General features: G+C 36.3%; 1 protein-coding gene across 3 annotated transcripts in view; it reads left to right on the top strand.

The window, feature by feature from the left end:
- Positions 1-17,924, top strand: part of THEMIS (thymocyte selection associated) — a 211,223-nt gene extending 193,299 nt beyond the window's left edge. For all 3 annotated transcript variants that reach the window (XM_069598350.1, XM_069598352.1, XM_069598351.1), the window contains 2 exons: positions 5,805-5,940; positions 17,345-17,924. In XM_069598350.1, coding sequence (XP_069454451.1) covers positions 5,805-5,940; positions 17,345-17,376 — 168 coding nt within the window. In that variant the 3' untranslated portion in view covers positions 17,377-17,924. The remainder of the gene's footprint in view (positions 1-5,804; positions 5,941-17,344) is intronic.
- The last annotated feature ends 250 nt before the right edge of the window (positions 17,925-18,174 follow it).

Raw genomic sequence — 18,174 nt, 5'->3', positions numbered from 1 at the left:
ACATAGAGGATTACATGTTCTCCTGGAGTGATAATTTGGATGTACATAGCAAATCTATATTTCTTGTGATTAGATTTTGGTCTTTGCTTGTTTATTTTAATGTATAAGCTCAAATTATTGTTGCTTTTTTGTTTTAAGTAGAACTTAATTCTGAGGAATAAAGTTTATGATAAATTTTTCCCTGAATATTTCACATTTGAAATTTCTTCTCAAGTATCCCTTGAATTCACTACCCTGAAATGAAAAAGTACAGGTAGTGTAAGAGAGAAGTTATTTAAGCAGAGAAGGAGGTCACTTTTTTTAAGCCTGTTAAGAGAATGATTGATTTTTTTGCAAAATAAAAAGTAAAGTACATTAACTGGGATATTTCACATTATTTTAAACATGGATGATGTTTAGTTCCTGGGCCAAGAAGTCCCTATGTGGCTTTCTAAGGAAAAGCAAGCCTTATTTGCCCTTGGGGAGAAAAGATACAAGTGAATATAATCAGAAACTGGGAATCTCAATGAATTATTTGGAAAAGTGTAAGTTTTACCCAACAACATGGCCTAAGGTATGAAACGAAAGATAGATTTGAAAAAGTCTTTCAATTTTTTTTCCATGGCTATCTGGGTTAACTTTTCTGGGACAGTGTTTATTTGCTCCTTTCTTTGTGCATGAGAAAAATGTCCAATATCTTGTAACTGGATCATTGCTTTCAGCAGGAACACTAAAAGCAGTACTTAAACTGCAAGCCAAGAATAACATAACAAATAATTTAATAGTCATTTTATATTAGCAGACAGGATGCTAATGACTCATTTCTAATGACAAGTTAAATGGAAGTTACACAAAATGAACAGAATCTATTTTTGAAGTACTATAGAGTGGTCACAAAGGCCCAAGGACTGCCAGTTCAGATTTATCTGCGTTCCTCTCTATTCTTTACACACATCTTATTTTTCTCATTTTTCTCGGACTTGATCTTCAAGTTGAAAGCTTGATATCACTACAGCAGTGCCAAACAGAGGGTTTTATTTCTTCTACTATTGTTAGGCCACAATATCATGCCTTGGGAATATGGGGCCACTGTTTATACATACTCAGTTCTCAGGTTCTCACTTTCCCTGACATCACCATTATTTGATTTATATTTTCCATAGGTAGTGACTGTCTAATGTGAATCAGAGATATATATGAGATGTTACATGACATAGTGTTTGCTTGCAACAGTAAGTTCATTTAAAAACACAGGGTTTGTGATGTGCTTTTTTAATGGATAAAAGAAGTTAAAATACGTGTGCCTTTCAACTATATAATAAGGTTTACTATTAAGAGTGAGTGGCTATCACTCTTAACATGTGAATATGTGACTGTGTCTTGCCCATTGATAAGCTGGCCTCTTTTTCTTTAAAAGTCATAAAAATTGTCTGTATTTTATTCATGCATTTCTTTGTTTAATTTATAGTTATTTAATACTATATTTACTAAAAATAGTAAAGACTTCATCTTTATTTTCAGTGGATTTCTATTTTAATCAGAAGATAGATATTAATTAAACATGAAGCTAATTAACTGTTGTTTAATTGTATTTGTGAAAATTGCACTTCAGTAGAAGTACAAGTTTCTCAAAGACTTGGAAAAAATGTTGTTAGGTAAAGACTACACGGTGATGAAAAATGTGTAGGAACTCCAGACTTAGTAAAATTAATGAGGAAGCATTTGTGAAGAACGTTCTAGGTGAACGAAATAGCAGAGTCACAAGACAAGAAGGTAGAGGGGTGGGATCATAGAACTAGAAGGCTATTGGACATAGAGAAAATAGAGGGATCAGCAGATCTGAGGTCCCAATGAGACCCAGAAATAGTCCTGGGGACAAAAGCAGTCTTGGAAATGAGGACATTGGATGCAGTAGGGAGAGACACTGGACTTGAGGATGGGAGATTAGTGGAGAAAGGACGTTTAGTGATTTTGAAAGTGGAAAATGTTCAGGTTATATCAGATTCCAGATGTGACTCTGGAAGTGAAAGTCTAAGGAAGAGAAATGAAAAGCTTATTTGTAGTAAGGAGATCCAGTCAGGGTGCTGAAAGGAATATTTGTGTAGGTATGAGCATCACTTGGGATCGTGGGGCTTGAAGAGAAATAATCCAGTCTTTTTATGAAGAATGAACTGTGACTAGAGATTAGTGGACTGATGGTACCAACAATAAAGGAGATAGTGCATAGCTGGATGGCAGGAATAACAGAGCAACAGGGATTTTTTGCAAGGAGGTAAGGACATCCATTTATTCAATCTTATACTCATTTAATTGGAGGGCATGGCAACCCACTCCAGTGTTCTTGCTTAGAGAATCCCATGGATGGGCTACAGTCCCTAGGGTCTCACAGAGTCGGATACAACTGAAGTGACTTAACACACACACAAACTCATTTAAAATATTCTACACACCAAATTAACATAAGCACTAGAGGCCAGATCATCATCAACCTGAAGGTATCTAGGGTATGGAGGAATAAGCAGCCATTGTCATTTGCAATGGAAGTGCTGTCCTTAGTGAAGAATGGAATTTTAGTCAAGGTTGGAAGGTAGAGACAATGTTCTGAAAGAAAGTTAAGTATGTGGTGAAATTTGCAAACCATAGAGCAAAGTTCTGAAGGCACAGTGGAAGAACTTGAGAGACAGGAAAGAAGGAGAGAAAGCCACGGGGCAGAGCAAGAGGTAGGGGGTGGGTGGTGGGTGGTGGGTGAGGTGGGATGGGGAAGTGGTGCTCAATGAAGAGCAATTGGTACTGAAAAATGGAGCATTATGGGAATTTTACTGTAGCACAAAATCAATACCTGGGGATGGTTTGAAGACTCAGGGACATGGAGGGAAGGGCTAAGTGAACAGGGTTTAGAGGATGTCATGGCAGGGCTAGTAGCTTAAGAGATGAGTACCTTCCTTTTCATTCAGACCCAGGAACAGCTTGGCTGTAGTAACTAGAGCAAAGAAGAGCTTGGAAAGCTTCACTGAGCTTCACTAGAAGAGGTCAAAATGTGGGTACTGTCTCTAGCAAAGTCGGATTCTTAATTGTTGAAATGCTGATATATAAAATGTTCAACCTGCCCAGAGGTTTACACCAAGAAGCTCCAGGCTTTTATAATAATTGACCCATTCTGATCAAGAGTTCATTTTCTTTCCTCAGCCTTTCATGTTAACCTTTCAGGCTTAAGAATTTTATTTGAGTTCTGCATTCTTCTCTGAAGTTTGGGATATACGTTAGTTACATAACTTGCATGAACTTTTCTAACATTTTCTCCTCAGTGTTTTAATGTCATCAATTGAATTTGGTATGAAAAAGCAGGAAACTGCATTCCTTCTTGAACCTAATTTACTGCTTAGTACTTCTCAGTACTAAGTACCATGATTTAATACTCATCTAATAACTTGAGATAATAATATATTTTCCAAAGTATCTAGTTCAAAATCAGGATATGAGGTACTACAGGCTTGAAAATAAAAATTCATATCAAGTGATGGACTTAACTTTTATGGGCTGTGGATGAGTCAAATATAAACAAGTACGGTGGCTGAGTTCTAGTTAATAAATGTCAATATTCAAGCTGTGATCTTTTGAGTTTTCCCCATAGTACCATCAGGATTCCATCTTTTGTCATTAAATTGGTCAGGCTTTTTGGCACAGGCTTTGGCCAGTGTCAGCATCAGGAACCTCATCTACAACGTGGGAGCTGGTGGACCAGGCCCAGAAGGAGGTTCTGCCCCATCCGGCGCTGCTGCCCCTACTGAGGGAAAGAAGTAGAAGCAAAGATAGAAGAATCTGAAGAGTCTGATGATAAGAGCTTTGGTCCTTTTGACTAAACCTCTTTAGTAACACATTCAATACAAAGCAGAGCTCTTAAAAAAAAGAAGGAATTTGAGAATTATCAACAAATGACTTACTGTACTCTTCTAATTCTCTGCCTAAATAGTTGGCAGAGATCTAAACATGGATCCCCAACTTCCGGGATCTAATGTCTGATGATCTGAGGTGGAGCTGATGTAATAATAATAGAAATAAAGTACACAATAAATGTAATGCCCTTGAATCATCCTGAAACCACTCCCCCTCACCCTGGTCCATGGAAAAATTGTCTCCCATGAAACCAGCCCCTGGTGACAAAAAAGTTGGGGACTACTGGTTTAAGAAATTATAGCTGAACAACTTAGAGTCTAAGACTATTTATATTTATGTTTATATTCTCCCAATGTTCCCAGTATCTGGGATACTAAATATAAATGGTTGTTGGATGTACCAGTTATCTATTGTCACACAATGCTGTTCATTCACCAGAAAAACTTAGCGGCACCCAGATAAAAACATATTTTTCATGAGGCTCTGGAATTCAGCTGACCTAAGTTAGTTTTAGCTGATCTGGTTGGGTTTGACCAAATATTTAAGACTCTTCTAGCCATTAGTTGTCTCAACCAGGATGACTGGGGTAACCTGACTCTAATTTCTGTCCTGTTCAACCTGCAGAAGGCTAGTCTGGGCATGTTCTCATGATGTAGGGGAAAGACACCAATGAATAAAACCAATTGTGCAAGCATTTTCAACTGTGTGTCTCATGTGTCAATTTCCTGTTGGTCTAGCAAAAGTCACATGGACAAATCAAAAGAGTAAGAAGGCAGTGCAAAATCATACAGGAAGGACATGGATACAGAGAGGAGCAAGACTTGCAGCCATTGGTACAACTAGTCCATTGAGTGAATACCTAGATCAATGAGTGATGGAAGAGCACTGGACTAAGGGTTGGGAGACATATCCCTGAGGCTTGGCACTGTTCATTCTGTTAATCTGGGTATATTGTTTAATTATGATGGACCCTAATTTCCTTATTGGCTCTTCCCAAACTTCAAAAGCCTTTGATTCAAGCTTTTAATGAAGTTTTAATGAATTCAATGCTGTATACAGTCTATAAGAGGAACCTAAGGAAAGTTGTTCATCATCCTACTCTTTAGTGAGCCAAAATGGCTAGTATGGATGGCCAAAATTGATTGGCTACTTTTGACTCCATGACTCTCTGAATATTTTGTAATCATATTCAAACTGAAAAACTTCTAATCTGAATTTCAGTAAGGAGCAATGTGCTGAAAATTCAATTTCTTATTTAAATTGAAAATTCAATTTAGCACTTGCTCCTATCTGATGATTCTTTTGAAGCATACAGTATGTCAGGGCAACATCAGACACTATGACATTTCTTATATGTGAGATGTGTTTTAGAGTCCATTGATGTTTTACCTTAATAATTCATTGTTATGATGAATTACCATTCTAAAATTGACTAGAGAAGCTTTGTCATACTTGGATAATGTTGATAAAAATGTGGGTTATTTTAAAGTAAATATTGTGATTAGTTTTATAATATAAAAGATGTAGATAATACAGAAGTGAAACCTGTTCTTCATTATACAATAAATAATTATGTAACATAATGAAAGCCTGCATTACTAAATTATTAAGAATAAAAATGAAGTAAACAATATTTGATAAGCTTCATAAGAAAGTAATGTACACAAATGGGTTTTGAAGATAATATTCTGTGTCTGAGAGGACTTGTTACTTGAATCACTTAGATTGCCTCAAAAATTCAACACCTAGATTACCAAAGTATATTGATGAAGATATAATCTGTAACCTACTTTGACATATGGACTGTTTGATTTCAGATATACAGAAATAACTCGCCATATGATAAGTATCCTTGTCATACACTAGGAAGCATTTATTTTGGACCGATAATTTACTTGTAAAATCAATCACTCTGGTCTGTGTCATTTCAGAGTGTCCACGTAGACAGATCCAAGAAACTGTACTCAAATCAAGCTGGTCTGGACTCAAAAGTACGAGCTGGTTGTCAAAATGATTTGGCTGATCTGGAGAAAGAGAAGAAAAAGACTGAGGCAACTGCAGTAACAGGTACCGATGCAACCGCCGGTTGGTTAAGCCTGTGATACTGGTTTCAACTACATTTATGACAAAGGCAAAATATACAGATTCTTATTACCACTTTGTTTGGAATATATGACTCAGTCAAAGCAACAACCCTGACCTGTGAATCTCACTGAAGTTTAGTTTTAAGTGAAGCATAATATTAAACACTCACATTGATAAAAGATCTGTTCATTGTTTGCTGTTATTAGATTTTTCTTCTCATTTATGATTTTCATGCCCAAGGAAGTGTTTTTATTCTAATACTGCTTGTATTATCATGACAATAATATTGCTAAATGTTTGCTAGATTTAACAAGAAGGATTAATAGCTTGAGAAGAGGTCAAGATAATTGAGATGCTTTTAATTTTAAAAAGTGTCAGATGGGTAGCCTAATGCAGACTTGAATTATAATAATTTAGTTTATAGAGACGGTGTTCTGATATTTTTCATCTCTACTAGAAGCAAAACAAGAGCAAATGGACTTGTCAAGAAGTTGATAGCATTCAATTAAGTTACCCAGACTAACTTCCATATTGTGGAAATCTGGGATAAGTTAGCAAAGGAAATGAGAATTTTCTTTCTTGGCAATATTTTTAAACACACCAAAGAAGCTCAATTTCTGTTACACTTTATCTTTGAAACTTCACATTTCGTTTGTAGAAAAATTGAAACTGTAATTATGCTTAAGCATACGGTTTGTTCTTTTCCCCTCCTTATTTGATTTTGTAGCCAGCACTCTTTTTTCCTCCAAGGGCATGGAAAAGTCAAAATACTAGATATAAAGTCTCTGAAGTGTTTCTGCTCAAACTCTGACTGTGCAATCTGGGTTCTTTCATGTAGTTAACTTACTGGCTTCTGACACTCCTATAAAAATATCCCATAGAGTTTTTCTTATTACCTTTTCATTGACTCTTTCTGAATGATAAAAATGAAATTCTGTAAAGGGCTTTGAAAACCATGCATATTGCAATTCCTCCAAATTTCAAATACTAACCAAGTGTGACTATAAAAGAAACAACTACTGCAGCGAAAATTGGCTGCAGTGTGCTGAGTCTCAGGCTATTATTAATTCATTGGAAACTGTTTTTTTCCTTAAGATTATGGATCCTAAAAAGTACCAGATAACACAATTGCTGAGATCAAAGTTTTTGTTTCAATCACTGGAAAACTTATCTGATCTTCTGTGTGTGAATCTTCCTGGGATGCTATATGACAGCTCCAGGTTTGTGCTGTGAATGAATCAGTGCAGAGTATGATACAGACCAGGGCAGGAACTGCTTTGAACCTATTGCCTGTTAGTGATGGTTTAAGAAAAAAGAGGACCTGGAATTAAAGTGATGGTCCTAGGCAAGTGAGACTTACTAACTTTACTCAAGAGAGTAAAATGAAATTTGCTTTCTTACATTAATTTCAACAAGAATTTAGTTAAAAACTACACAGTATGTGTATCTGGGCAATATTTTCTATTGCTTTCCCATTTGAAATTACAATAAATTGTAGAGTCTATCTTCATTGTGAATTATAATTGTATGACAGTTCCATAATAAGAATACAAAAGTAAAGCAGAAACATAATTTTTCAAAATTCACTTTTGTTTTGTGAAACTTCATGTATTTTCTTCAGTAAAAATAGGCTTTTGAATCTATGTGTGTGTTGATAGCTCAGACATGTCCGACTCTTGCTACCCTATGGACTATAGTCCACCAGGCTTCCCTGTCCATGGGATTCTCCAGGCAAGAATACTGGAGTGGATTGCCATCTCCGTCTCCAGTGGATCTTCCCAATCCAGGTATCAAACCCAGGTGTCCTGCATTGCAGGCAGATTCTTTACCATCTAAGCCACCAGGGAAGCCCCTTTGGATCTATATTTAACATTTACTGTACTTTGAATGAGTAGCTCGTCTGTGAATATTCATTAACTACCTGATGGTTCAGGATGGACAAATCATACTTTTTCTGGGTTTTCTCCTCTTTTCAAATTTTAGACACAAGTCAGTCATTTCGTAAATTCTCTTTGGGTGAGAATGGCAGTTTTAGAGTCTTTGCAGCGTATCACAGAGAAAACAAAGCAAAACCAAACAAAACCTTATTAAGACAGGGGAGCTGCTTCTCCAGTTTTGCTCCTTCTGGACACCCAGACCTTCTTCTTTCAGTTAGATGAAGTGGAACCATTTCAGATCTGTATCTAATAATTATACTGAAGGGAATTATTTATTTTGAAATTCACTACAGATGACTAGAAGATTCGCTCTAAATGGCTGAACACATTGTGTAATGAGAGTTTGCTCTGTTGCGGCCGGGAGCACAGGAAATTCTACCACAGGATCAGTGCTGTCAGTCCCAGCTCCTCTCTGCTTAAGAAACTGATGAAAATACCTCACCAGGTCTCAGGGATGACCTTCCTCTCTGGATCCTCGATTCACTCTGCCTGTTCGACAAGGCCCATATCTTATTTAGGGAACATTATTATTAAGTCTGCACATTTTATTGTCCATAAATTACCAAAAGAACAGTTCTCTGCAAGTAGGATGATTACGTAGTTAACTTTTGGATTCTGGACCTAAGGCTAAACGTTAAACGTTGGCTACTGCATTCACCAGCTGTGTACCACAAACAATTTGCTAACATCTCTATCTCTTTATTTGTAAAATTGGGTTAATAATAGTGCTACACTACAGGCTATTTCAATGACTACATGAGATAAAATAGGTTAAAATTAGTACGCCTGCATGCTAAGCCACTTCAGTGTCGGACTATTTGCAATGCTACGGACAGTGGCTGGCCAGGCTCCTCTGTCCATGGGATTCTCCAGGCAAGAATACTGGAGCGGGTTGCCATGCCTTCCTCCAGGGGATATACCAAACCAAGGGACTGAACCTGTATCTCTTAAGTCTCTTGCATTGGCAGGCAGGTTCTTTACCACTAGCATCACCTGAGAAGCCCAAGATTAGTACGGTACATAATACACTCCAGTTGGATTATGGCTATTATAATGAGTGTCTGGATATTTTTGAGTTGATGGCTAAGGAAAATTTTGCCTCCTGACAGTACATTTTGCAAAATGCTGGCTCTGACCACTTGATATGGCTCTTATAGTCTCTGAGTTTCTGTCCATAGTATTTCCCTTTGAGAACTCTATCCTCTTGGGAATTTCATGGCCTCTGTGAATCTTATGTACATGGAAAGTGACTAGAAAGCTTTTGGAGATGTGTCACTGAATCCTCTGAATCTTTGAAGCAATGCGATCCTGCAGAGACATGGAAGCCTTGAGCCTCCCTAAAGGACTCCTCCCCCTCCTTACCTCAGCAGCAGTAGCTCAAGAAGAGCAGAGTTTCCACGGTTAATCAGTGACAGCACTATTTTTGAAGACATGACATGTGTTAAGTACAAGTGTTTGTTTTGAGCTACTTGTTTCATGTCCAGTTTCCAGGGTCGACTTGCATATGGAAAGTTTATTAAGAATTGCTTTGTGGAACAACACATAGGTTGAGGAATGAAAGCCGGTCTGGGCAGACAGAGAAGTGAAATCATAATAGAGTCCAAGAAAGACCTCAGCTGATGGCACAGGGAACTATGGAACTGGAGTGGCTCTTCTGAGTTGTCCTGTGTTAGGACAAGGGGGCCAAGTTTTCATGCCGCCTGCTGCAGTCCATCATTGGGTTCAGCTGCCTTTGGAAAGGGGACATGACTGTGAGCAAACTAAATGATAATATCAGAGGATTATCATTTAGTTGTGAGAAGGATCTGGTTATTGTGTAGGTCACACATTAATTGCAGAGATTGCTTCTGGTGATCTGACTGGCTAAACAGAAAGATGGTTATCTTTTTTCCTTTATATATTTGGTTTTACCCCATGTAAATGTTCTCTACTGAGTAAATTTTGTACTCTTCTGATCAACATTCTCTAATGGAATTTCCTTGCTTTTGAAGCTCCAACTATATTCTAATTACCCTACATCTTTATATTAAACCCAAGCCATGACTCATCCTCCATTAGTTAGACTTGTCAAGTAATGAGAAGATCCCTGGGCCAGAAAACAAAATTCGGGTATAGTAAGGCCTGGTCCCAGCGCTGTACATCCTAGCTGTACAGCCTTTCACAGGAAATTTCATTTTTCTGAATTAGATTTCCCTCATCAAAATGAGGTGCCCCAGCTAATTTTGATGTCCTATCAGTTCTAAAAGCATGTGATTAGATGGTCTTTTCTGATATCATAGAGTCATGACACTATAAGTTAGGACCTTCATCTCTAAGTTAAGACTCACATAGAAACGATTCACCACATCTAGAAACATACTTACGGTAAATTAAACAGATAAGAGGAAACAAGTTTCATGGAAAAGCTTTTCATTAAGGTCATGGCAGAAGCTAGAAAGAAAGAATGGATTTATAAGAAGCTAAAGAATTCTTTATATTGAGCTTTAGTTCAATGTTAATGTTTACTCTAAACTTCAGATTTTACTTATATGTTGGGAATCAAAGCATAGGAACTTCTCTGTAAAACTATTTGAGAATTAAATAGGGTGAGGGTTCCATTTTAAAGACCTTGACTGAATGACTGAATATGTTATTTAGAGGTAGACACTTTAGAAATAATAAAATATATCCTTGTTTTTCAGTTTTATTAAATGCAGCCTTCAATAATTCATTGTTATTCTAGGTAATATGTAACTTTAAGCACAATAATTACCTTTACTCCTAAAGACTAGAAAATCATTGTTTAAGATATTGAATAATTTCAAACTGGTAATCCAAAAATCTGGTATATCTTTTGTCCTTCTACTTAACATCAGGGCAGATTTTTCATAGTATAAACAAAATAATGACACCAGTAGCATTTCTCTCACGTTTCCAGGGAATACGGTTTTCAGTTTAGAAACACTGGCAGCCTAAAGTAAAACATTATAAGTCTGCTCTTCCTTTTATAACAACCTATTAATATTTCCCTCTTTTTTGAAGGTTCAAATGTTGAAGAATATCCTGGAAGGAGAACCCACAGTCATTTCTTTCTTTGAACAATTCTGAAACATCATTTCCTATTAGGCAGTTGTGTGAGTGCTGACAGCCTTCCCCTCTTCTTCCCTAGAGGTTAATTTATTTCCTGCAGTGCTTGCTCTTCATGGAGAATCTGACTTGTCAGCCTTCACCAATGGGAGATCTCATCAGCAGAATGTTAATTATAAAAGCAAAACTATATACCATATTGAAAGGGAAAAACAGTTCTCCAGGCAACGCAACCTTTTTGTTTTCTTTTCTCTCCACTTCATTCTCTCCTCAGACTGTGCCTCAGTAGGAACATTATCCACAGGGGAAACATTCTGCGAGATGGTGGCGTATAGAGGAAATATGTAGGCTTTGCCACCAGACAGACCCAAGACTGAATTCTAATTCAAAGAATGTTGAATTTCTTTGGGATTTGGTTTCTTTATCTGTAAAATAAACATAAAAATGCCTGCCTCATATGAAATTATATAATGAGACTGGCAGAGAGTAGACACTAGAAAATTATTCATATTATCATAGTCTTCGTTTAGCACCTACTGCATATTGACTGGTGTGGCATAATAGTAACCATGACATGTTAATCTATTAGAGATTTGATTAGCTGCCTAATCTATTGGCTTTAGGTGTTAGGCGTATGAGATGAAGACACCTTATTGAGATGGCCTGTTTGAAATATTACTCTTCATTTCCTTTCTCTTCTCATCATCACTCACACTTTCCATAATGCTCACTAGATACTTATGAACTTTTTTTTTCAAAAATTAGTTCTTAAAAAATTAAAAGGTGTTTGCTAATAGTTTTAGATCTAACTATTCAGGTTGGAAACTGTGTTTGAGTTTACTAAAAGTTATTTCTCTAAAATTGTCAATTTCTGCTTACTTACATCTCAGAAACAAAATTTTGGTGAATTAAGTCTTGAGACAAAGAAGATTGTCAGCAAAAGTGGTGGCAGCAAAGTAGAGATAAAGTTGAGAGATACAAAATGAAGAAACAAAATCAATTAAGTCCAGGATGATCACTCTTTCAGTAGTATGATTATAATTAACAAATCTATTTAAGTATATTCACTTTTTTATTGTTTTCCCCACATGGTTTTATAATTTGTGTGTAACACTAGAAAGAAAACTAATTAAAGCAAATATATCATTTTTCTGTTATAAAATAGGAAAAAGATGTCACAGTGTAAACTCATAATAAGTGAGACCAGATACAGACCTGATACAGCAGACAAGAGCTGTGTGCACAGAGCAGAGAAAAGTGCTATTCTTTCACATGGAAAAATAATATTTTTCTTAATGACCAGTGACTATTTTAACATGGATAGAACAAGGGATTGGATTTGTATGTTGGTCTTTGCCTTTGACCTTTATATAGTCATATGCACATCATTAATTGATCCTTTTTAATGGTAAATGCATTTTTTGAAACTATAGAGTTTTCTTAAAAATAATGAGCTTTTGAGCCTCTCCCCAATTTCCTAATTTTCCTTATTAATAACTTCTAATCTTATCATTTTAAATTTCCTTTCCCTTTTTTCCTAATCTTTTATTCTTATTGGCAAAGGACTTTCTTTTACCCATTATTTCAATAAATTCTGTTTTTTATTTCATTCACAAGGCCCATCTTTAATTTGGCCAATAAATTAAGCAAAGCAAAAAGGAACAGATGACTTTGAAAATTTGTCTCAGTGAGTCTCTAAGTTCTTGTACATAAAATGGTCATTTAATGAGCATGTTAAAAATACATATTCTTGGGATGTTCTCTCTCTACTAGTGTTGACAGCCTCTGGTGGGTCATATGCATCTCATTGCCTGTTATTGTACTGCCCTCAAGCTAAGAATACTTGTTTTTTTCATGTTTAAGTGGTTGAAAAATAAAAATATTTTCTGACATATGAAAATTATCTGAAATTCAAATTTCAATTTTTATATGAAGTTTTACTGTATCGGAGCCACACTTATTCATGTGCACATTGTCTGTAGCTGCTTTCGTGCTGTATCAGCAGAATTGAGTAGTTTTGACCAAGACCATATGTACAGCCTAAAAGTTTTACAATTCGGCCCTCTAGAAGGAAACTTTGCTAACCCCTGCTCTAGAGAGTCTGATTCAGAAGTTCTCAAGAAAGAACAGTAACTGAACTGATTTCAGTGTTTTTATGCGATTGTTATACTGCAGTCTGATGACACTTTTGAAAGGTAATACAGTAGGAAAATTATGAACAACCTGTCTCTTCTCCCCTTTTCATCACCTACTCCATCAGCAATTCCTATTGGCTTTATCCTCAAACAGTATTAAGAATTTATCTTTTTTTTTTTTTCACCTAGTTAACTGCCATCAACTTTGTCCAAGCCATCATCATCTTTCATCTGGATTCTTGTATTAGTTTCCTAACTAGTCAATCTGCTTCTGCCCTTGCCTCAGTATCCTCCATTCTCAGCAGGCCAGCCAGAGTGAATGTGTTAAAACCTTAATCTGATCATGTAACTCTTTTCTTCAGAATCCTCCCGGGGTCTCTCCACTTCTGTCTACCTTGGCCTCCCAGGTGCTTCTCAGAAACGCTAGGGGCACTCCATCCTCAACACACCACAGGCTATTTTCTCTAAGTGCCATAGTCTTTCCCCTAGAAATTTGCATGTCTTTTACCTTTGTCTCATTCAGGTCTTTCCTTAGCCATTACCTTCTTGGCATTTCCCATGAACACCTTATTTGACATTGTAATCTCTTCATCGGGGTCTACTGATCTCCTTTATGCCATCTCACATGCTGCACACCTTGCTTCTTGATTTTGATTATGGGCCATCTTCCCCACATGTGGGCTTCATGAGGACAGGAATTTTTATCCATTTGCTCTGTCCTTAGATTTAAAAGAGTTCCTGGCTTACTGCCAGTTCTCAATAAATATTTCTTGAATAGAGAAATGAAGCCCAGACTCCCATTCTGTTCGACAGATTATGTGTAACATCTATCAAACATGCAAAAACAATTACCAGGAGTATAAGACTTGTCTTTGAAAAATGACCTAATATCTTGTAACCACCACAGATGAGAAGAATAAATTTGTATCATTTGCTTTTTTCCCTCTCAACTGATAACTTAGTTACAACTGATGCCAAAGGAAAGTAAGTAGAGGAAGGGTACATGGGTGAAAATTCAGTTGAATATGTTTGGAAGATTCTAAAAGTGTCACAAAAAAGTGCTTCTTAGAGCAGGTAGATGTGGTTACTGCAAGTTTTACTTTTCAACATAAGGTTGAGCAGTTTGAGGAAACTGACACTCAAAGTTCTCAAAAGGGAAAATGCAGGGCATGACCAGCCTTGGTTCAGTTAACTGTTTGGGAAAAATCAGCTTGATAAGAGAATGTAAAGTTGGTGATGGACAGGGAGGCCTGGCGTACTGCAGTTCATGGTGTCGCAAAGAGTCGGACACTACTGAGCAACTGAACTGAACTGAACTGAAAGAATTTTTAGAGCTACCTGAACTGGATTCCTCAAAAATCAGATGAAATGGAGACTTTCTTTGACTTTAATACTCTCATTTAAAAAATATCTCATCTAATCTTAAATATTTTTAAAGCTTCATTTTGTGGATTAAACAGTCGTCTGTTCTTACATAGACGCTGACTATTGAAGGACTATTCTATTGAAGAACACATTTTTGAGAGAAAAACAAAACAAAATAAAACTTCATTCTGTGTCTGTTCTTCTGTGGATGAAGTATTTGGCTTGAACTCCCAGGAACTGAGTGTACATGATTCCACAGCCTTCAGTTAACATCATCATCTAAGTAATTATGAATTTTCAAAAATAATCAGTCGGTATTCAATTCAAGGCAAGAAACATCACCTCCAAATTAATTTGGTGACATTTTCCAAAGGAGTGGTCAATGAATGCCAAAAGGTTTGATAGCTTTAAATCAATTTGAATTTTAAAACCTAAATAATTGTCAGAAAAATAAGTTCCTTCACATTTTGAGAATTCTTGCAACTTAATTCAATAAAGAACAAAGTTTCTATTCAACATGAAATCAGCTGTGTCTTAACTTCAGCTGGCCATTAAAGCACAGGCATCATTGAGGGGATCCCTGCCCTGGGTGGAAGATGGGGCTAATTCAGGCAGAGAGAGGCAATTTATAAGTTCCCTTCCAAAAGTAAGATTGTTTAAATCCTATTATTTTACATTGAGATAATTTAATTATTTTAATTCCTCCCCTCCCATTTTTCTGCTTAACTCTGTACTATCTTAAATCAATTTATTGAAAAGGGAAAGTGAGACTAATAACTGTCAAGATGACAGACTGAACTTTCAAGCTACAGGCTTGTGTGACTATGAGATAGTAATAGCAAGTAATATTTCTGTTGCACTTTACATTTTACAAAACACTTGCAGGTCCGTTATTGCATTTGATATTTCCTCAATGCTATGATTCTGTTATTGCTACCAAAACTTACTCACTTGTGAGTAAATGAAATTCAGAGATTTCTCAAGACACACAGCCAGTAAATCTTAGAATCAGGATTCAGATTGAGTTCTTCAGATTGTTTCTCTGTGCTACAGTGTATCTGTTTCATTTGCCCTCCCCAGCCTCTCCCCTTAGGAAAAGCTAAGCTGTGAGGGAGATCGGTTGTTATCCTTTTTTGCAGATAAAGTCACAAAGATAGTCCGTGGTGGAAGTGGGGATTATATCTGGGCATACTGCCTAAGAATCCTGTGTTCTTTTATCTATAATGTATATTCCACAGTATGTAGTTTTATTGCTGTTTGTGATAAAAGGAAGACATGAAAATCTAAAGGGGATGGTGAATGACGAGGAGAGAGAATGAAATCAAAGAGAGCATGGGGTCTAGACGATCTTCCTCTCATCCGACCCCACCTTCCAGCCCCCAGCCTCACTTAGCACTGAGGGGGAGTTGATGGAAGAAAATAAATTTAGGCTGTTAGGGGAATTAACATGATGTGTGGAGAAATTCCACTTTTTTCTGCTTGACATCCCCTTTCTTTTTTCCCAGTTAGTCTGTGAACTCCCCAGAGATCACAGATTGCATGTTTTGTCCTTATATTTTACACAGATAGTAAAACTAGGTAACAGTTGATGAAACAGTAAACCTCTTTATTGCAAAATATAAAACTTTCACATTTATTGACTCATTTGATTTTTGTCATAACCCTGTAAGATAGGCATTGTCCCTTCCCCCCACCTTGTTTTCAAAGATGAGGAAATAAGGTACACAAAGGTTAAGTAACTTCCTTAAGGTTATAGAGCCAGTGTGTAGTAATAAAAGGCAGGAAGAAACAAGGAATGAAGGGAAGAAGGGGAAGAGGGAGGAGAGGAGACAGGAAGGCAAGAAGGAAGGGAGGAAGAAAGGAAGGAAGAGGAGAAGCAGGAAGGGAGGTAGGGAGGAAGTCATAGGCTAATGAACGCTCAAGGGCAACAACCTGAGTGTTCCTCTCCAGGTCCACGAGGCTAAGCACTTAATAGTAGATCACTAGTACAATGAGGAGTGCACAGGTGAAAGAAATGATCAGTTTTCTGTCCTGTTCGACCATTATAGTTCATGCCATTAGAATTTTTTTTTAAACCACCTATGCCCCATGCTCCACAAAGCCATAATGGAAAGAAGCATCCATCTTCCCTGAACACAGACAGAGTGCAGGGTAGCATACTTTCCTTGAGAGTGTGACATGATGTCTTTTTAAAAAAATTAATTTATTTATTTTAATTGGAGGCTAATTACTTTACAGAATTGTAGTGGTTTTTGCCATACATCGACATGAATCAGCCATGGGTGTATATGAGGTCTTAACGTCAAGTCTGTGCACATGTTTATTAGAAACTCAAGACTGTACAGCTTTTTCTTGAGATCTGTTGGCTTTTTTCATTTAACATTATAGGTACCCTTTTCTCCTCCACTATATTTGGACTCCAGTGCATAGCCATTGTGTCACAGCTGAGGTGATAGGTCTGCAATTGGACATTTCTTAGAGTACAGTCAAGCTCTAGCCTCTTACTAGCTGTGTGATTGCTAGGCAAGTCTCTTAACTTCACCTTGGAGTCAGGTTTTTACTTTACATTACCAGATAAAAGACTTTTTATAAGTATAAACTAAAACACAAAGAAAAGCACTTTGTAAACTGAAAGACACTTAACAAATTTAATGTATTATCTCACAGAAATATCTACTTTGTTTTTGAAGGGTTAATGTTAGTTCCTGGAGTTTTGGGTTTTTTGTTTGTTTGTTTTGGTTTGGTTCTTATTTTGTTCTTGTTCTCAAAAAACTTACAGGCAGGTGAGTGTCCTACAAACAGTGCTTGAAAGCAAGTAGTTTCTTTCTTTACTATTTCTAATACATGTCTCTGATGGACCTCTCAATCTTTTTTTTCTTACAGAAATCTTCAAAACTGAAGAACATCAAAAATAATGAGATATGACAGAAGCCACTTGGGCAGTGAACATAAATGTTGCAATGTAAAAGCAAGCCTAGCCTTCTAGCTAAAAAATAGCCCCGAAAGGAGTCTGGATCATTGCAAAAGCAAAGACAACATTAAAAGTTTTAACAGATAAAACTTAAAGAGAAACCTAGGATATAAAGTTCACAGTCTATACTGTTGTGCCAAAATCTACATGTATTTTTTTGTTGTTGTTGTTTCTTGGGACATGTTTATTTCATGCGCACATTTTTTGTGTGTGATTTATATTCCCACTACTGACAATTAAGCAATTGAAAATTACTTTTGTACTTTAGTTTCTTAGTGAAAAATTTTTAAATAGAATAAAAGCTCACCAAATATCTTCACTTTCCTTAGAATTTGTTTTGCCATTTTTTAAGTGTTATCATCATTGTTGTTAAAAATAACAAAAAATAATTATATGAGAGTGATCTAAAATAACCAGGTTTCAAGTCACTGTATGGCAAAACCAGTACAATATTATAAAGTAAAATAAATAAATTAATTAAAAATAAATAAATTAAAATTTTTTTAAATAAATAAAAAAATAAAATAACCAGGTTTCTTATGTGATTCCCTTGGAGCTGTGGAAATAAGTTTGACTTCACATTTTCATTTAGTTTTAGAAATACATAGCGAAAAGTGTGTTTGACACTTAACAGTCAAAACGCTGTGAATTCCAGGAAGTTCCCATAACTTTTCCCCCTGTGCCTTAATAACCAGAGTTCATTACTGCAATATCACCAAAGATCTGATAATATGCTTTATTA

This window comes from Ovis canadensis, chromosome 8 (genome assembly GCF_042477335.2).
Source record: "Ovis canadensis isolate MfBH-ARS-UI-01 breed Bighorn chromosome 8, ARS-UI_OviCan_v2, whole genome shotgun sequence".
NCBI lineage: Eukaryota > Metazoa > Chordata > Mammalia > Artiodactyla > Bovidae > Ovis > Ovis canadensis.
This window is presented reverse-complemented; position numbering and strand designations above follow the sequence as displayed.